The sequence below is a fragment of the Sinohyriopsis cumingii genome, chromosome 5 (assembly GCF_028554795.1).
Source record: "Sinohyriopsis cumingii isolate HCF-2022 chromosome 5, ASM2855479v2, whole genome shotgun sequence".
Classification (NCBI taxonomy): Eukaryota; Metazoa; Mollusca; class Bivalvia; order Unionida; family Unionidae; genus Sinohyriopsis; species Sinohyriopsis cumingii.
The window spans coordinates 86,882,682-86,899,761 of NC_142965.1; the positions used below are offsets into that span (position 1 = coordinate 86,882,682).

Here is a 17,080-nt window from a genome sequence, read left to right on the forward strand (position 1 = left end):
GAAAATAGGCGTACAAATTATTCCAGGATGTCTGTTAACTGAAGCCCAGTTGAACAATTTACATTTGTTTCGTGTAGATTTGAAACAGTATCTATGGGTGTTTATCATTGCCTTCTTTTTTATATACTAAAATTATTAACAATAAAAGTGGAGAGGATAAAATGAAAATCATTTGCTTGTATGATGGACAATTTTTTTGTTTCGTTTTAGTTGATCAGTAGGCTGACTGGGAACAGGGTTTATCCTGACTTCAAAGTCACATGGAAAATCACCTAGTGAAAAGCAAAGTTCTGTTTTGTCAAATAGGATTGCTTTCTCTTTTCAAGGGAATTATACAGTAGGATTTTACATGTTTTACATTATTCACAGATATATCAATTACCAAATCAGTGATTTTTTTAAAGCCAAAATTCTGATCTTCGTGAATCAATAATTTTTACATGTCCAGATAGTATTCCAGTTGAAGTCATACATATTTCAGTGAGTTTCCTGAAACTATTTTTTCTTTTATCAGGCTGTGACCACGTCAAAAAAGGCTTATTTATGACACTGACTTAATGAAAACCATTTTACTTTTGTTCTCCCATTTCTGGTACAAATTAAATATTTGCTTTTCAGATTTATCTCCCTTGAGTAATTTGCCATACCTCCTGCTGTTGGATGCCTCTCACAACAAGATCTCCAAGCTTCTGGATTTCACACCTCCCAAGAACCTCAAGGAAGTGGACCTTTCTTTCAACCTGATTACGGAGATGTCAGATTTGTCTGCACACCACTATTTGAGCAAGCTCAATCTTGACAGTATCCTTGTCTTATGATTTTTGCATGCTTCAGCTGCACACTGCCTTGCATCAGCTGTATCATAATTTGCCCCTGTCCCTCCTTCTTTGGATCTGTCTGCATCCATCACTCCAGTCACTGTTGATATAGACAAGTAAAATAAAATAAAATGTGGTAACATCTTTTTATTTAACCGATTCAGCCCCGATCCCGTCTGTAGGCGTGATGAGGCTGTACCCTACTTCAAAGCCCTGCAGCATCGAGGCCATTTAAGATAGACCAACGTGGGTGGTATTAAAAAAAAGCAGACAGATATAGCTCTAAAATGGTATCAAATAATCTGGAAGTTCTAGTTGCACTACAAAATACAGAGAGAAAAAGCTCATTTTTTGGACCCGGTTTTTTTTCACCCAAAATTCGCTCGAGATCGGAATGCGATTTTGTGTCCGGATTTTAGACTTTTTGGCCTCAGATCTAAGGCATACCGGTCTTAACTGAACACAGACAGGTGAACCTTTGCAAAAACTAGGATAAGGTGGGCATTTGGAATAAATTGCGGTCTCCATACGAAAATGATGGGTCTATTAAGCAAAAAAAAAAAAAAAAAAAAAAAAAAAAAACTCCAACTTTTACCCTTCTGCTCATGCGCAAGCAAAATAACCAATGGAAATTGATGTTTCTAATACAACTAGGCATTATTCTCATGGATAATCTGTTGAAAACCACTGTATTACGATGTGTTCAGAAATAGCACCCCAAATCTCGTTCCTACGCACATTTCAGACAAAAATGACAAAAACCTCTGGGGCCGAATGAGTTAAGTATAAGTGAACTAATTTTATGCCATTTCTCTACTTTGCATCATCTAAACCTTTTGAACTTTGGAGGAGTTTATCATTTTTTTTACTGTAATATAACATGTTTCACAAACATGATGCTGTGTTTGTATGTTTTTAATACTTTCTTCCTCTTCAATCCATGCATGCAGTCTGTTGACTTTCAAACATATTGTCTGTTCACTTTCATGCATTTAGTCTGTTCACTTTCATGCATTTAGTCTGTTCACTTTCATGCACATAGTCTATTGACTTTTATGCATATAGTCTGTTAACTTTCATGCATTAGTCTGTTGACTTTCATCATATAATCTGTTGACTTTCTTGCATATGGTCTGTTGACTTTCATGTATACAGTATATAGACTTTCATGCAGATAGTCTATTGACTTTCATGCTTAGAATCTGTTGACTTTCATGTTTAGAGTCTGTTGACTTTTATGCTTATAGTCTATTGACTTTCAAGCATATGGTCTGTTGACTTTCATGCATGTAGTCTACTGACTTTCATGCTTATAGTCTGTTGACTATCATGCATATAGTCTGTTGACTTTTATGCATATTGTCTATTGACTTTCCTGCATATAGTTTATTGTCTTTCATACATGTTTCATACTGTTAATAGTAATTGCTTGTAATCATTTAGAAAGTCATTAAATTCAGAGTGAAAAACTCTATTAATTTATGTAAAATAAAATCACACTATATTTCAGTGTGTTTTGGTTGTAATTTGGTGTAAATTCATATGATGTAACCTTTCATAACATAGATCATTTAAATGACTTTAGACAAAAGTTAAACAAACTATTATGTCGTCATTTACCACAAATATTTTCATTAATTATAATCAAGACAACCAAATCAGAGAGATTAATGGTCTCCATAATTGCCAACGCCTCACAGCTCTCAGTCTGGCTCATAACAAGGTTACAAAAATCCAGAGACTGGATAACCTGCCAATACAGTTTTTGAATCTGGTTAGTATCTAAGTATATGTTTATTTATTACCTTTCACAACTTATATTACTAACTTTATGTTACTATTGAAACCTGCTTTAATGGACAGATCCATGCAAAGGACTCATATATACTAAATGTTGATTTCATCATTTGTGAATGAAAATGTCCTTGATATAAAGAATTCGTGTCAGTTTATTTACATGATTCAGATGAAAGTATGCATGCAGGAATGCAATGTTTCTAATCTCTACAATCTTAGTTTTGATGTATTTGTTAACTGCATTGTTATGTATTCTCTTTCAGTGTCACAATGAAATAAAGAAAATTCAAAACTTGGAAACATTGAGGAAGTTGAAGGTAATAAAATAATTTACCAATATTGTTGTGAAAGTAATTTAGTAATTCTGTGTATTAAGTGCACTGATTTGCAAGAATGTTGAATAGTAATTAATCTACTGGAACCCCCAGACTACTCTGTTGTATTCATAATTAACCTACTGGAACCCCCCAAACTACTCTGTTGTATTCATAATTTGTTAGAAACCTAAGACAATGTATACATTACACTTCAATGAGTATGTAAATGTACTTTGTTCCAACCATAAATTTCTGTCCATCCAATTAAGAGACAACCACCGCTCTGGTGCCCTAGTGGTTAGAGCATCCGCCTCGGATGCAGGACATCGTGGGTTCGATCACCGGCCAAGTCATACCAAAGACTTACAAAAATGTTACTAACAGCTGCCTTGCTTGGTGCTCAGCATTAAGAGATTAGTGTTAGGACTGGTCGGCCTGGTGTCAGAATGATGTGACTGGGTGGGACATCGTGCTACATGTCTGCGGCATGATGCCTCAGTGCTAGACAACACTATAAACTGCCACACTGTAGATATTATAGCGAAATGACTGAAAAATTGTTAAAGCTACATTAAAAATCCAAATCACACACACACACCAATTAAGAGACAGGGTTACATAAAATACAGATAAAAGTGGAATGTCCATTTTGAAAATAACCATAGGCTAGGTGCTTCATATATCAATAATCACATCATCAAAATTGAAAAAGAGAAAGAGAAATGTTATACAGATTCCTGCAAACAAGTGAATTCCCAACTTGCACATCTGTGGCTCTGTGGTTAGAATCCAGAATTCATGCTAGAATTGTGCAAATTCACATACCACCCAAGCCAGGCCTAACCATTCACAATAATTTGTGTTTGTTTTATCTCACAGGTTAATAGCTATTACATATTTGACACAATTCTGATTTGGCTTTTAGGTCATCAATTTATCTGGAAACAAAATTCGCAGCTTGAAAGGCCTCCAGGATCATGACCTTTTGGAATCTGTTGATGTAGAAGACAATGAGGTGAGTTGTGAGAGAATGAGAAAAAGTAACACTTCATTAAATTAGATAAACTCTGTTCTTATTTATTGCCATATACATTTACTTTACAATATGAATGGAACAACTTGTAACCTACGAGATAACATTCTTGTTTATGACAATATCAGGTTATTCTTGATGGTTTTATTATCAAAATTTAGTTCTATTGGTGACATTTAGTGGAACTGGTAAAATAAACATTTGCAGTGGTAAGTCCATCAGGAATGTCCCTGAAGTGAGTTTTACCAGCAGCATATCAGTGGAGCCAGTAAAGCAGATTTTTAAATGGTAAAACCACCAAAAATATCCACAAATTTGAGTGACCTCTGTTATGAATGACCACCTGTCATTTACAACTTAAATCATTGTGCACTGATAAATTTTACTACATGTTTCAACACTGCTATGAAAGACTCATAAAACTAGATATAAACACTACTGACCTTTATTTCATCCTTTGTAACTATGATTGCATAGTGGAGTCTGCAGACAGAGTGCGGATTGTTCTGAACTATAACAAAAATTGAGGTAAAATGCAGAGTCCTGTTATTGGTTTCTAAAGTAAAGTTGTATGCTGTCAAAAATAAGTTTTTCTGATACTACTCTTTGTGTGAGTTATGATGTCACTGCTTTATATTTTGATTTTAAATCAGTCAGAAAAGTGAACTTCATTCGCAGGTGTAGTATAATTATATTTTAAAAACTTATATTGTGTGTTGGCATAGAATGATCTTTGAGGTATGGTAAACTAAAGAGCCTCAAGAAAACAAGGGTATGGAAGGGAAACCACATTCTTGAATGCACACAGTCAAGGACTGCAGAGTTGCAGAATATTTGTGTCACTGTTGAACTATCTAGGTCCATGTAATGACACTGCTGACCCATACACACAAATAGACCACTTCAATTTCTGACCAATACAGTATCCATTTTATCTTCTAACCAATAATGGCCTTTTTACCCTCTGACCAATACAAGGGTTACTTTACCTTCTGAAGAATACAAGTGCCTGTTTATCTTCTGGCCAATGCAAAAGCCACTTCACCTTGTAACCACTACAATGGCCATTTTACTTTCTGACCAGTACAAGGGTAGCTTTACCTTCTGACAAATACAAATGTCACTTTACTTTCTGACCAATGCAAGGGTTACTTTAACTTCTGACTAGTACAAGGGTCACTTTGCCTTCCATCCAATACAAGCATCACTTTATCTTCTGACCAAAAACAAGGGCTAGTTTACCTTCTGACCAATACAAGTGTCACTAGCTTTGCCTAGCAGAAGTGATTTCACAGTATGACATAATATAGGTGAATGCATGTGAGCAAAATCTGGCAAGGTCCCACAAAACTGACTAAATGTACAGTTAATTCTGGATATAACCAAGTCCATAAGATCCATAAAAAATATCATTATTTTGTTGTCCATTTGAGACAAATATAAAAACATCACCTAGCCTCTGATAACTCCAACCATAGCATGTGTTGTTATAACTTTCCTGCCAAACTCAGCTTGTTTATTAATTGCAAATGTCATTTGGCATGGCACAGCCTAGAGTGTTTTAAGTTGCCCATCAATGGATTTTATGTATAATATATGGACCAGAGTCCTGAACATAGAGATCAGTTGTTGTGAAAGCTTTGTTTTCTGGATCAAATGTGTTTGGCATTCATTGAAATGTATGGTAGGCACTTTCTTGATTTTGGAAGAATGTGTGTTTCTATTAGTCATAAAATGAAACAGTCACGATATGAGTTCATCTCAACAAGTATGGTAATAATGATTAAATTACAACTCTTCCTTATCAGAACATGCTTCATTATAATGTGATTAGTCACTACCTCCATTTACCCCATGACCAAACTTATCTAAAAATTGTAGTTGATTCATTCTGTCAAATGTATGACAATATGGATTGAAAGAAAACAACATGAAGGTTTGTACTATATCTGTATTTTCTTTGTAAAACATTTTTATTTAAAATTATTAATTGACCAACAACAGATAGTTGCAAAAATTAAAGTTAATTAAAATAAATTAATAATATGTTTACTTGACCCACCCACCTGCAAAGCTCATGTTATAATAAAAGAGCTGTATTGCATCAGCATTGTAATAAAATGCATTATGTTTGTATGATGAGCTATGGGAACAGTTTTGGACAGCTTTTAAATTAGAAGTCATGACTTTGTTCTGCTAATGCATTATGACTTAGAAATTTTCAAGTACAAAATAAACATTAGTAATAGCATTTCTGACAAACAAGTTATCTAAAAGTTTTCAACACTTTAGAATATTGTCATCAGAATATTATAAACTATAGTAAATTTGTTCCAAGGACCTCTTATTTCCCATCAAAACTAACAGTATTTTAATAAAAGTTTTCCAGCAAAATTTTACTCAGCAACACACTTTTTCCATATTCAGTTAGAGACTAAATAATCCATAATTGGGGTGGCTAACTGGTCTAAGGTGCTTCTCTTTGCAAACCACTGAATTTCACCTCTGTCTGCATGGTTTTGAGTCTTGGACATGGCCAACATGGGTATGTGAGAAAGCTTGCCAGAAGCTTCCAGTGTGTTGATGGTTCTTCCTGGGGTTTTCCCGGGTTCCTCCTCCAAAAGATATACTGGCTGCCATATATAACTTATCAGTTGCTGAAAAATGGCATTAAGCCCATAATAAAAAACAAAAGAAAATCCGTAATTGATTTTTAATTAACTACTATCTGTACTTGGTTTTATGTAGAGAGTCCAACAGCAAACTGCACAGACCCAGATCTGCTATTGCAGATCTGGGTCTATAGACCCTTTCAGTAACCTAGTTATCTCCCTCTCATATTAGGTATTTACAACATCCAGTAGGTAATTAAGCCGCTGGACAAGATAACTGCTATCATCACCAAGGAATCCATCTTTGAAAAGTGTTTAGTATTTAGTTCTGTTAACTACACAAAACCTAGTGTCTGAGGAGGGAAGTACATGTCATAAAAAATATTCTGGGAAAGAAAACAAAGGGACCAGCTCCAGGGACCATGTGAATATGACCCACAATAAAATAATAAAACTCAAATAGAATAGAGCAACTCCTGAACAAAAATAATGTATACTTTTTTCTTCCAATTTTTTATATATATTTGGCACATAAAAACAATCACCTACACTATGGAGAATACCAAAACAAATAAAGCCTTTAAATTTTTTGGATGACTGTTGGGTGGACACTTCAAAAGCAGATGGGTCAACATAGCTAAAGAAACGAGAAGTGCCCATAAATAAAATAGTATACGGTTCACCGTTTGTAAAAGAAATTTGATAAATATCTAGTTGTTGTGGAATGTGTTCGATGGATTATAGATCAATATTACTAAATTATGCAGTGAAAAGTGTAATGCAAAGGAAATAAAATACGCAATGGAAAAATGGAATGCAATGGAGATAAAATAAGCAATGGAAATTATTTTTGTTTGTTTTTAATTTTTTCATTAGAAAAATCAAAAGAAATTTTAATCATCAGATGCATACATTTCTGTTTGGATTGCACATTTAAAAATATAATAAGTTTTTAAAACTACTGCTAATAATTGTCTGAAACGTGTGCATTTGAGAAAAGTATGCAATCTCCGTATGTAATGGAAATGATCACTCATGAAAAAATGTTTATTGTCTAATTTTTTTGTAGTATAAAGCTTCAGTGCAATGGAAACAAAGTACACAGTGAAAATTATTTATTTGTATGTGATTGTTTTATAAAATTAAGGGATCTTAACAGAAGAATTTCATCATCAGATTTGCATAATAGAGAACATAATCATTAATGAAGGTTCATAATTGACTTTATGAAATAAAATGCTACTTTCAACATTCAGTTTCAATTAGATTTGTTTCTTTTTTTCTTTTATTTGTTTGTGCCCTTGTTGTTGCTGTTATTAATTAGCCAAAGAATTGTGTTTCACTATTTTATTATCTCCAAATTATTTCTTCTTTATTATTTTAAATTCATTTACAAGTACCTGCACAGGTTATACACATAGCGTTTGATATAGGATTATATATGTTGTGCCATTATTTACTTTATTGTGCATTTATTTAGGGTGTTTAATTGGAAAGTTTGCCCACGGTGAGAAATATAATATCATTCACTTCATTCTGTGTTGTAGTCGGTAAATATCAGCCAGCAGCAATACTTACTGGAAATGCTTCATACGCAACCTCCATGCACTACAGATAATCAGGTTACAGTTTGTTAAGATCTATGAGTAGAACTATCTACATATACCCTAATCTGCTTGAGCATTATGAAATGGCAGATCAGGGTATGTGTTGTTTGATTGTTGACTTGTCTTATGCATATATGGCATTTGATAGTTATTTGAAGGAAGATTTGTGATGGTGTCCAATTTCTGCAGTTCTTGTTATTATAATTCAGGTTATTGATATCAGTGAGATCAAGTACATCAGAGATCTTTCAATGTTGTGGCAATTAAACCTCCTACGAAATCCAATCCAAGAATTACCAGATTACCGACTCAATGTTTTATTCAGGATTCAGCGTCTGACCAGTCTGGACAGGCATAAAGTGGAAGTGGAAGAAAAGGTTACATTCTTCTTTTTATATTTTTCATTGTTAATTGAGAGCTTACTCATTTGATCATGACTTTTTGAAAATGTTTATAGTGCATGTTTTTACTTTGGACACATCAGTAGGACCATTAATTGCCAGGTCACAAACAGTAACCACACCCATACTGAAATCCTACAAAAAGAAGTCAACATTTTATTTGATTTCTTGCAGTTTATTTTAAAAAAATTAAATTTGTGTGTCTGTCATAAGGATCATCATGAAATTAGAATGGAATAAATGGCTTATTGTTTATTTTGTCATTATAAATATTGACATTCAGGCAGTCACTCAGCATCTTATGCTTGTTGATTTGATAAAGAATTTGTTCTTTAATTTAACACTGCTAAAACATGGCTCTGATTGTTAAATATGCTTTTGGCAAAAGGATGATGTATGAAAAGAGATGTACCTTGAAGTGGAGAATAGTGTCATATATTATATGAAAAATTTGCCTCTCATGTTAAATTTCTGTGTTTGCAAAATATAACCAGCTTATGCATATCTATGTAAAAGACATCAGTATGTTGTTGATTTCTTTAAAAAAATCCATAAATACAGTTAGATCTTCTTTGATAAGATAAGCAGAAGAAAATTATGCAGGTTAAATCTAAGTATTTCACATGCTTGCTAATATGTCATATCCAACTGTAAACTGCACAGACCCAGATCTGCCATCATATAATGCACCAGCAGATCATGTTCTATACACTTTGTCATGAGTAATCATTAGAGCAAACAACAGAGACTCTGATATGCTGGTGCATTATGCATTATGCGACAGCAGATCAGAGTCTATGTTGTTTACAGATTGACCCATCTTATGAGCAACTGTATATGGTTGCTGAGACATAAAGTTATACATGTATGTTTTCTATTTTGCATCCAGGTTGCTGCCACCAACATGTTTAATCCACCAGCAGAGGTAATAGCAGCCAGAGATCACATCATGCATGTTGTGTACTCATTTCTGCAAACCAGCAGAGTTTGGGACAGGTAATATGAACATCAAGCAGAGTTCTGGTGGGAGGTTGATTAGAATCATTTTTGTATTGGAACTTCAAGTTTGGTCAGCAAGGTTTTATAATGAGCATGCCTTTTTCATATTCAGATATATATGATCTTAAATTAGAGATGAAGTTGTACTGTGTTATTTGTGTATTGGACACACATACCTGACTCATGCATTCTGCTTGAAAGGTAGATCTCATCCAGAGTGCATATATCAATTAGTGACCAGTGACAGTAGAACACATACATGTCAAGTATATCAGCTTCCACCATGTGAGATAGAATTTTTAAAAAAACGTGAATTCAAATTTGGAATTTGATGATGAAACGCCAAAGAAATATTGGATTGTTTGAGAAATGCATTTTATATAACACATTTTGACCATATGTTTTTTTAATATTTTATAATTTTTTGCCCTTATAATTTATTTCATATACATTTTGAAAATGTTAACATCTGTACCTTTTTATTTTATTTTGTAGTACTTCATTTTTACATTTTTGGAAGGGTTTATCTTCCTTAAGTTTTGATGAAATTTTTCATTTTTACATATTTGGAACTTTACTTTTAATTGTCACCCTATAGTCATTATTATCCTGAGTTGCCATTAAACACTAATATATACTTACTTCAGTACTTATTTCAAACTAAATTTATTCAACAATTTGAATAACTTCTTTCATTTTCAAATTTTGGCAAGAAAAAGATTAAAATTGTTTGATGAGTTTGATAAATATTATTTGAACTGAGGACAGCTGCAAGATTATTTTTATCACTTTACAAAAATAATATGTATTATTTTATTCACTCATTAAAATGCGACTTTTAAATTAGATGCCTCACACATTATGCTATATCCTTACATTTCAGTTGGATACCTGACACATTATGCTATTACCTTATATGACTATTAGGTTGGATACCTGACACATTATGCTATATCCTTACTTTTAAATTGGATACCTGACACATTATGCTATATCTTTACTTTTAAGTTGGATACCTCACACATTATGCTATTTCCTTATATGACTTTTAAGTTGGATGCCTCAGTTATTATGCTATTTTTCATCTTTATAGTATACACTTGGAAAAAAAATTGTACATATTATACACTTAAAATTCCTTTGTATTACCCATCTTTATAGTGTACACATTGAAAACATTAAGTATTACCCACCATTATATTATACTCTTGGAAAACTTAATGTATTACCCATCGTTATATTATACACTGTGAAAACTTTTTGTATTACCCATCGTTATATTATACACTGTGAAAACTTTTTGTATTACTCATCGTTATATTATACACTGTGAAAACTTTTTGTATTACCCATCATTATAGTATACAATTGGAAAACTTGAGGTATTACCCATTATCTTAGTATACACATGGGAAACATATTCTTGCAAATTTTGTTTCTTTGCTAAATGTAGATAAATCTTACGATCATGAAAATTTTGTGGTTTACTTTTACATCCATATCATTGACTCCATTTGTCCCTTTCCAGCACATTGCCAAGCATTGAGACCCCATACCCAATGCTTGTTCTTGTTGGTCCTCAGGGGTCAGGAAAGAAAGACTTAGCCCTGAAACTTGTGGAGGAGTTTAATGATTACTTTGGATATGGGTAAGATTTGTATAACCTTCCTGTTTATTAGTACTGTTCTGTAGCATCAAGCAGTAGTCAGTCATTATAAATTGATTTCATTGGAGCTATAGAGTGATTGCCCTGTAGTGAGGCTGGCTCATAATCATGTACATAATACATATAATTATGCTACCACATAATGATAGTATATGCATTAACATACTTACCTTATAAAAGGAACTATGTTATAATGAAGGACTTTATAATAAGAGAATGCTGTATTTATCACTTTAGCACAAAAACTAATTGCATTAAAACAAATGTACTTGAATCTACCAGTAATATTATGAATTGAATCTTCACTTTATATTATTAAATATGAAATGTACAAAACCAGTTGATTGATGGATTATGCCATTAGCTCTTGCAATGTATTAATCAGAGACAGTGTCTCATGACCTCTTAAATAAGGTCCTGTATCAAGTTATGCACTGATTTCACACTGCTTTACTGCTACATTCATTGAAAACCATAAACCCATGTTCTACAGTAACATGAATCATTTCATTTCCTGGTTTCTCTATAGTGAAATATCCACATGCAAAAATGAAGTGTCACTTTGTGAATTAAAATAAGTATGTGTTTTCAGTTTGATCTTAAAATCTTACACTCTTGTAATTTATGTCATTATCATCATTTATTTTTATTTGTTTGCACATTCATATTTTTTAAATCTCCTTTTTGTCGCTTTTCTTCTACATTAATTTATTAATTCATTCCTTTCTTTTTATACTTACTTTTTCACCCTGCTCTTATTTTTTTGTTTGTGTATTCATTTGTTTGTATATTCCTTTTCTAAATTCATGTTAATTTTCAGGATGGCTGGTGTTAATTACATATCTGCCAAGTGGCCCATGCTTCCCATATTTGTTCAGTATATTGGACCTGATATGGGTGTACATTTTTATTGTTAAGAATCAGGTTTTTTAAATTTAAAAAAATTAAGTACAAAATTTTCTTGCTATTTTCTGTTTAGAACAGGCATCCAGTTCCATTCTGAGAGTAAATGTATCACATGTGTATAGAGATATAGAGTTCTAGAATTATGATTGGTTTATTTGAAATCAAAGCTACCATGGCAGTCTTCAACCACCATATTGGATTGTGCAAAGCAGTTTCCACTTTCAGTGTATCTCATCTTTGTAATATTCAACTAATGGTTATTTAAAAAAGGAAAGCAAAAGATTCAGAAATTTCTCCAGCAAAGGAAAGAAAACAGAACTGGAAGGACAATTATGCAGTTCTGTTTAGATTTGTGAAATCGTCTAGTGAAGGAGAAAAGTTTGCATGTTGCAGATTGTACAGTTGTGATTTAACTATTAGGCATAGAGGCACCCATGATGTAAAACAGCTTGAAAAATGAAATAAATGTCTCCGCCCCCATGATGATCTCTTGCAAAAAATGAGATGTTTGAGGAGGTAGTCAGTAATCTTGAGAAAGTCACAATATGGCTTGACAAAAATTGATTCATTTTTTTCTTTAACAGGATTTATATAACATTCATGTTCTTTATGGTAAAAAAACATGTTTTTTCTGTTTTAATTGACGGTCACACTGCTGATGAAGTGTCTCTTTAAAAGTTTCTTGCAAGTATGTTCTTCATCAAATATTATTGATACAAACAGCAGTGTTTACAGCCATTCATTACTATCACACATGTTGTTCATCATATTAAAGATAGATGATGTTTTCCAATGTTCTTTACATTACTGATGTGATATGAGCACAAGCATAAAATATTATTTTTCTTCAAAGTATCAAGTTTCATTTAGGTCTCAGAGTTGTAGGTTATGAAGGCAATTTGTTGGTTGGAACCCACTGGACCATGCTGACCTCCATGATAGATCACACTAGAGCATTGCCTTGTGGTACCAGTGACATCACACACATTCAGTGTGCTTGAATTTAATGAAAACTCATGATTTAGCCATGAGTAAAATACTGTGTAAAAAATGTTCAGTGAGCTCTGTTATTTTTTCAATCACACCATATCATGGAAAAATAAAATATTTACAGTCCAAAGAGCTCATATAAGACAGGTTGTATTTGGACTGAATTTCACTTTAAAGTACAGTTCAAAGAATTCATGTGCAAGTATGTTCCAGAGGAACCATACACATTATTGGTAGAAGCAGAAGATTCCAGTAATGTCAAAGTAAAGAGGGGTATACTATAAATAGGTCTGTGCCAATCTAAAAGGTGTCACTGTTTTTGCTTATAAAATATTTATTTTACATTTTTGATTCATAATAGTTAATTTCCTTGATTACCTATTGCTGAATTTTATATTAAAATTTTAAAAAATCTTCTGAAGTTATATAACTTGTCTCTTCATTTCCAATGTAATGCTTCATATCAAATTCGGTTTCAGTCCATAAAGTCCTTTAAAACTTTTTGTATGGGACTGCTTTTCATGATGAATATGATGTGATGAGATGGACATGGGCAATGCTAATGCATTCATCATGGATATGGCTTAGATGTAAAAAATCACAGAAATGATTGATCTCATGTAAATCTTCATGATGAATAGACTATGATGTGATGAGACGGACATGGGCAATGCTAATGCATTCATCATGGATATGGCTGAGATGTAAAAAATCACAAATGATTATCTCATGTAAATCTTCATGATGAATAGACTATGATGTGATGAGATGGACATGGGCAATGCTAATGCATTCATCATGGATATGGCTGAGATGTAAAAAATCACAGAAATGATTGATCTCATGTAAATCTTCATGATGAATAGACTATGATGTGATGAGACGGACATGGGCAATGCTAATGCATTCATCATGGATATGGCTGAGATGTAAAAATCACAGAAATGATTATCTCATGTAAATCTTCATGATGAATAGACTATGATGTGATGAGATGGACATGGGCAATGCTAATGCATTCATCATGGATATGGCTGAGATGTAAAAATCACAGAAATGATTATCTCATGTAAATCTTCATGATGAATAGACTATGATGTGATGAGATGGACATGGGCAATGCTAATGCATTCATCATGGATATGGCTGAGATGTAAAAAATCACAGAAATGATTGATCTCATGTAAATCTTCATGATGAATAGACTATGATGTGATGAGATGGACATGGGCAATGCTAATGCTTTCATCATGGATATGGCTGAGATGTAAAAAATCACAGAAATGATTATCTCATGTAAATCTTCATGATGAATAGACTATGATGTGATGAGATGGACATGGGCAATGCTAATGCATTCATCATGGATATGGCTTAGATGTAAAAAATCACAGAAATGATTGATCTCATGTAAATCTTCATGATGAATAGACTATGATGTGATGAGATGGACATGGGCAATGCTAATGCTTTCATCATGGATATGGCTGAGATGTAAAAAATCACAGAAATGATTGATCTCATGTAAATCTTCATGATGAATAGACTATGATATGATGAGATGGACATGAGCAATGCTAATGCTTTCATCATGGATATGGCTGAGATGTAAAAAATCACAGAAATGATTGATCTCATGTAAATCTTCATGATGAATAGACTATGATGTGATGAGACGGACATGGGCAATGCTAATGCATTCATCAATGATATGGCTGAGATGTAATTAATCACAGAAATGATTGATTTCATGTAAATCAATGCTTTTGTTGAACATAGTGGACAATAATTCATTGAAGCTTGACTACTATAAGTCAGTAGTTCAGCATCATTAAATTATTTTGAATGTGACATATATTTGACAGAAGAGTCTGATAAATCAACAATCAGTTGAATTTGCATCCATATATCAAGTCATTTTCAAGAACAATATGTCCCTAAAGTTGGTTTTCTCACTTTGTTTTGAACACTTCATGCTTTTCAGGATATCACATACAACCAGAAGGCCATTCCAAGAAGAGACCCCTGGCAAAGACTACCATTTTGTCACACTAGAAAAGTTTGAAATGGATATCAAAATGGTAAGATTTAAATAGTGGTAACTTGGATTAGAGTTTGAAATGGATATAAAAATGGTAAGATCTGAAAGGTGGTAATGTGAATTAGAGTTTGAAATGGATATTAAACTGATAAGATCTGAAAGGTGATATTGTGGATTAGAATTTGAAATGGATATCAAAATGGTAATATCTGAAAGGTGATATTGTGGATTAGAGTTTGAAATGAATATCAAAATGGCAAGATCTGAAAGTGGTAATTTGAATTAGAGTTTGAAATAGATATTAAACTGGTAAGATCTGAAAGGTGATAATGTGGATTAGAGTTTGAAATGGATATCAAAATGGTAAGATCTGAAAAGTATAATGTGGATTAAAGTTTGAAATGAATATCAAAATGGCATGAACTGAAAGGTCATAATGTGGATTAGAGTTTGAAATGAATATCAAAATGGCAAGATCTAAAAGGTGGTAATAGATATTAAACTGGTAAGATCTGAAAGGTGATAATGTGGATTAGAGTTTGAAATGGATATCAAAATGGTAATATCTGAAAGGTGTTAATGTGGATTAGAGTTTGAAATGGATATCAAAATGGTAAGATCTGAAAGGTGATAATGTGGATTAGAGTTTGAAATGAATATCAAAATGGCAAGATCTAAAAGGTGGTAATGTGAATTAGAGTTTGAAGTAGATATTAAACTGGTAAGATCTGAAAGGTGATAATGTGGATTAGAATTAAAATGGATATCAAAATGTTAAGATCTAAAAGGTGATAATGTGGATTAAAGTTTGAAATGAATATAAAAATGGTAAGAACTGAAAGGTGGTAATGTGAATTAGAGTCTGAAATGGATACTAACCTGGTAAGATCTGAACGGTGATAATATGGATTAGAGTTTGAAATGGATATCAAAATGGTAAGATCTCAAAGGTGTTAATGTGGATTAGAGTTTGAAATGGATATCAAAATGGTAAGATCTGAAAGGAAGTAATGTGGATTAGAGTTTGAAAGGGATATAAAAATGGTAAGGTCTGAAAGGTGGTAATGTGGATTAGAGTTTGAAAGGGATATCAAAATGGTAAGATCTGAAAGGAAGTAATGTGGATTAGAGTTTGAAAGGGGATATAAAAATGGTAAGGTCTGAAAGGTGGTAATGTGGATTAGAGTTTGAAAGGGATATCAAAATGGTAAGATCTGAAAGGAAGTAATGTGGATTAGAGTTTGAAAGGGATATAAAAATGGTAAGGTCTGAAAGGTGGTAATGTGGATTAGAGTTTGAAAGGGATATAAAAACTACTCAGGCTCAGAGGTGTAGCATAGTTTGAAAGAGGTATCAAATTTGTAATTAACAGCCTAGGTTGTATATAATAAAGTTTGGATTTTTTAAAATGTCAAACTGAGAAAAACCTATAGGTAGAGCCCAACTACAAACTGCATATCTATGCAGTTTCTTGGGAGTATTCAGTAGAACAAACAGCATAGATGCTAATCTGCAAGTGCATTATGCAATGGCAGATGAGAGTCTGTGTTGTTTGCAGTTGGACTCGACTTATTAGTCAGTATATATTGTAACTTGTATATCAATTCATCATTTGTCTTTAATGTACAATTTGAAATCATTGCCTTATTTAGCTATGGAGTTACCAATATGCATCAAAATCAACAATTTTTAAAATGTTCTTTAAATTTTTTGAAAACGAACACATCATATTCAGATAATTCAGCTGTACATTAGCCATTTGTCATAATGATATACTCAAGTACATCAAGTCAAAGGAGTTGAACGTTTGTTCCAATCAAACCAACAAACAGTTAAGAAAGAAATGAAATGATAGTATTAATAAATTCATTTTTTACAAGGAGTTTCACCCTT

The 17,080-nt window shown here is 32.8% G+C and overlaps 1 protein-coding gene across 1 annotated transcript in view; it reads left to right on the forward strand.

Moving 5' to 3' along the window:
* Positions 1-17,080, forward strand: part of LOC149799676 (leucine-rich repeat and guanylate kinase domain-containing protein-like) — a 37,760-nt gene that overhangs the window by 3,684 nt on the left and 16,996 nt on the right. Inside the window, exons 4-11 of the mRNA XM_089959023.1 lie at positions 619-801; positions 2,468-2,592; positions 2,879-2,932; positions 3,858-3,947; positions 8,394-8,561; positions 9,475-9,581; positions 11,113-11,232; positions 15,131-15,227. Of these exons, the coding sequence (XP_089815149.1) occupies positions 619-801; positions 2,468-2,592; positions 2,879-2,932; positions 3,858-3,947; positions 8,394-8,561; positions 9,475-9,581; positions 11,113-11,232; positions 15,131-15,227 (944 nt within the window). The remainder of the gene's footprint in view (positions 1-618; positions 802-2,467; positions 2,593-2,878; positions 2,933-3,857; positions 3,948-8,393; positions 8,562-9,474; positions 9,582-11,112; positions 11,233-15,130; positions 15,228-17,080) is intronic.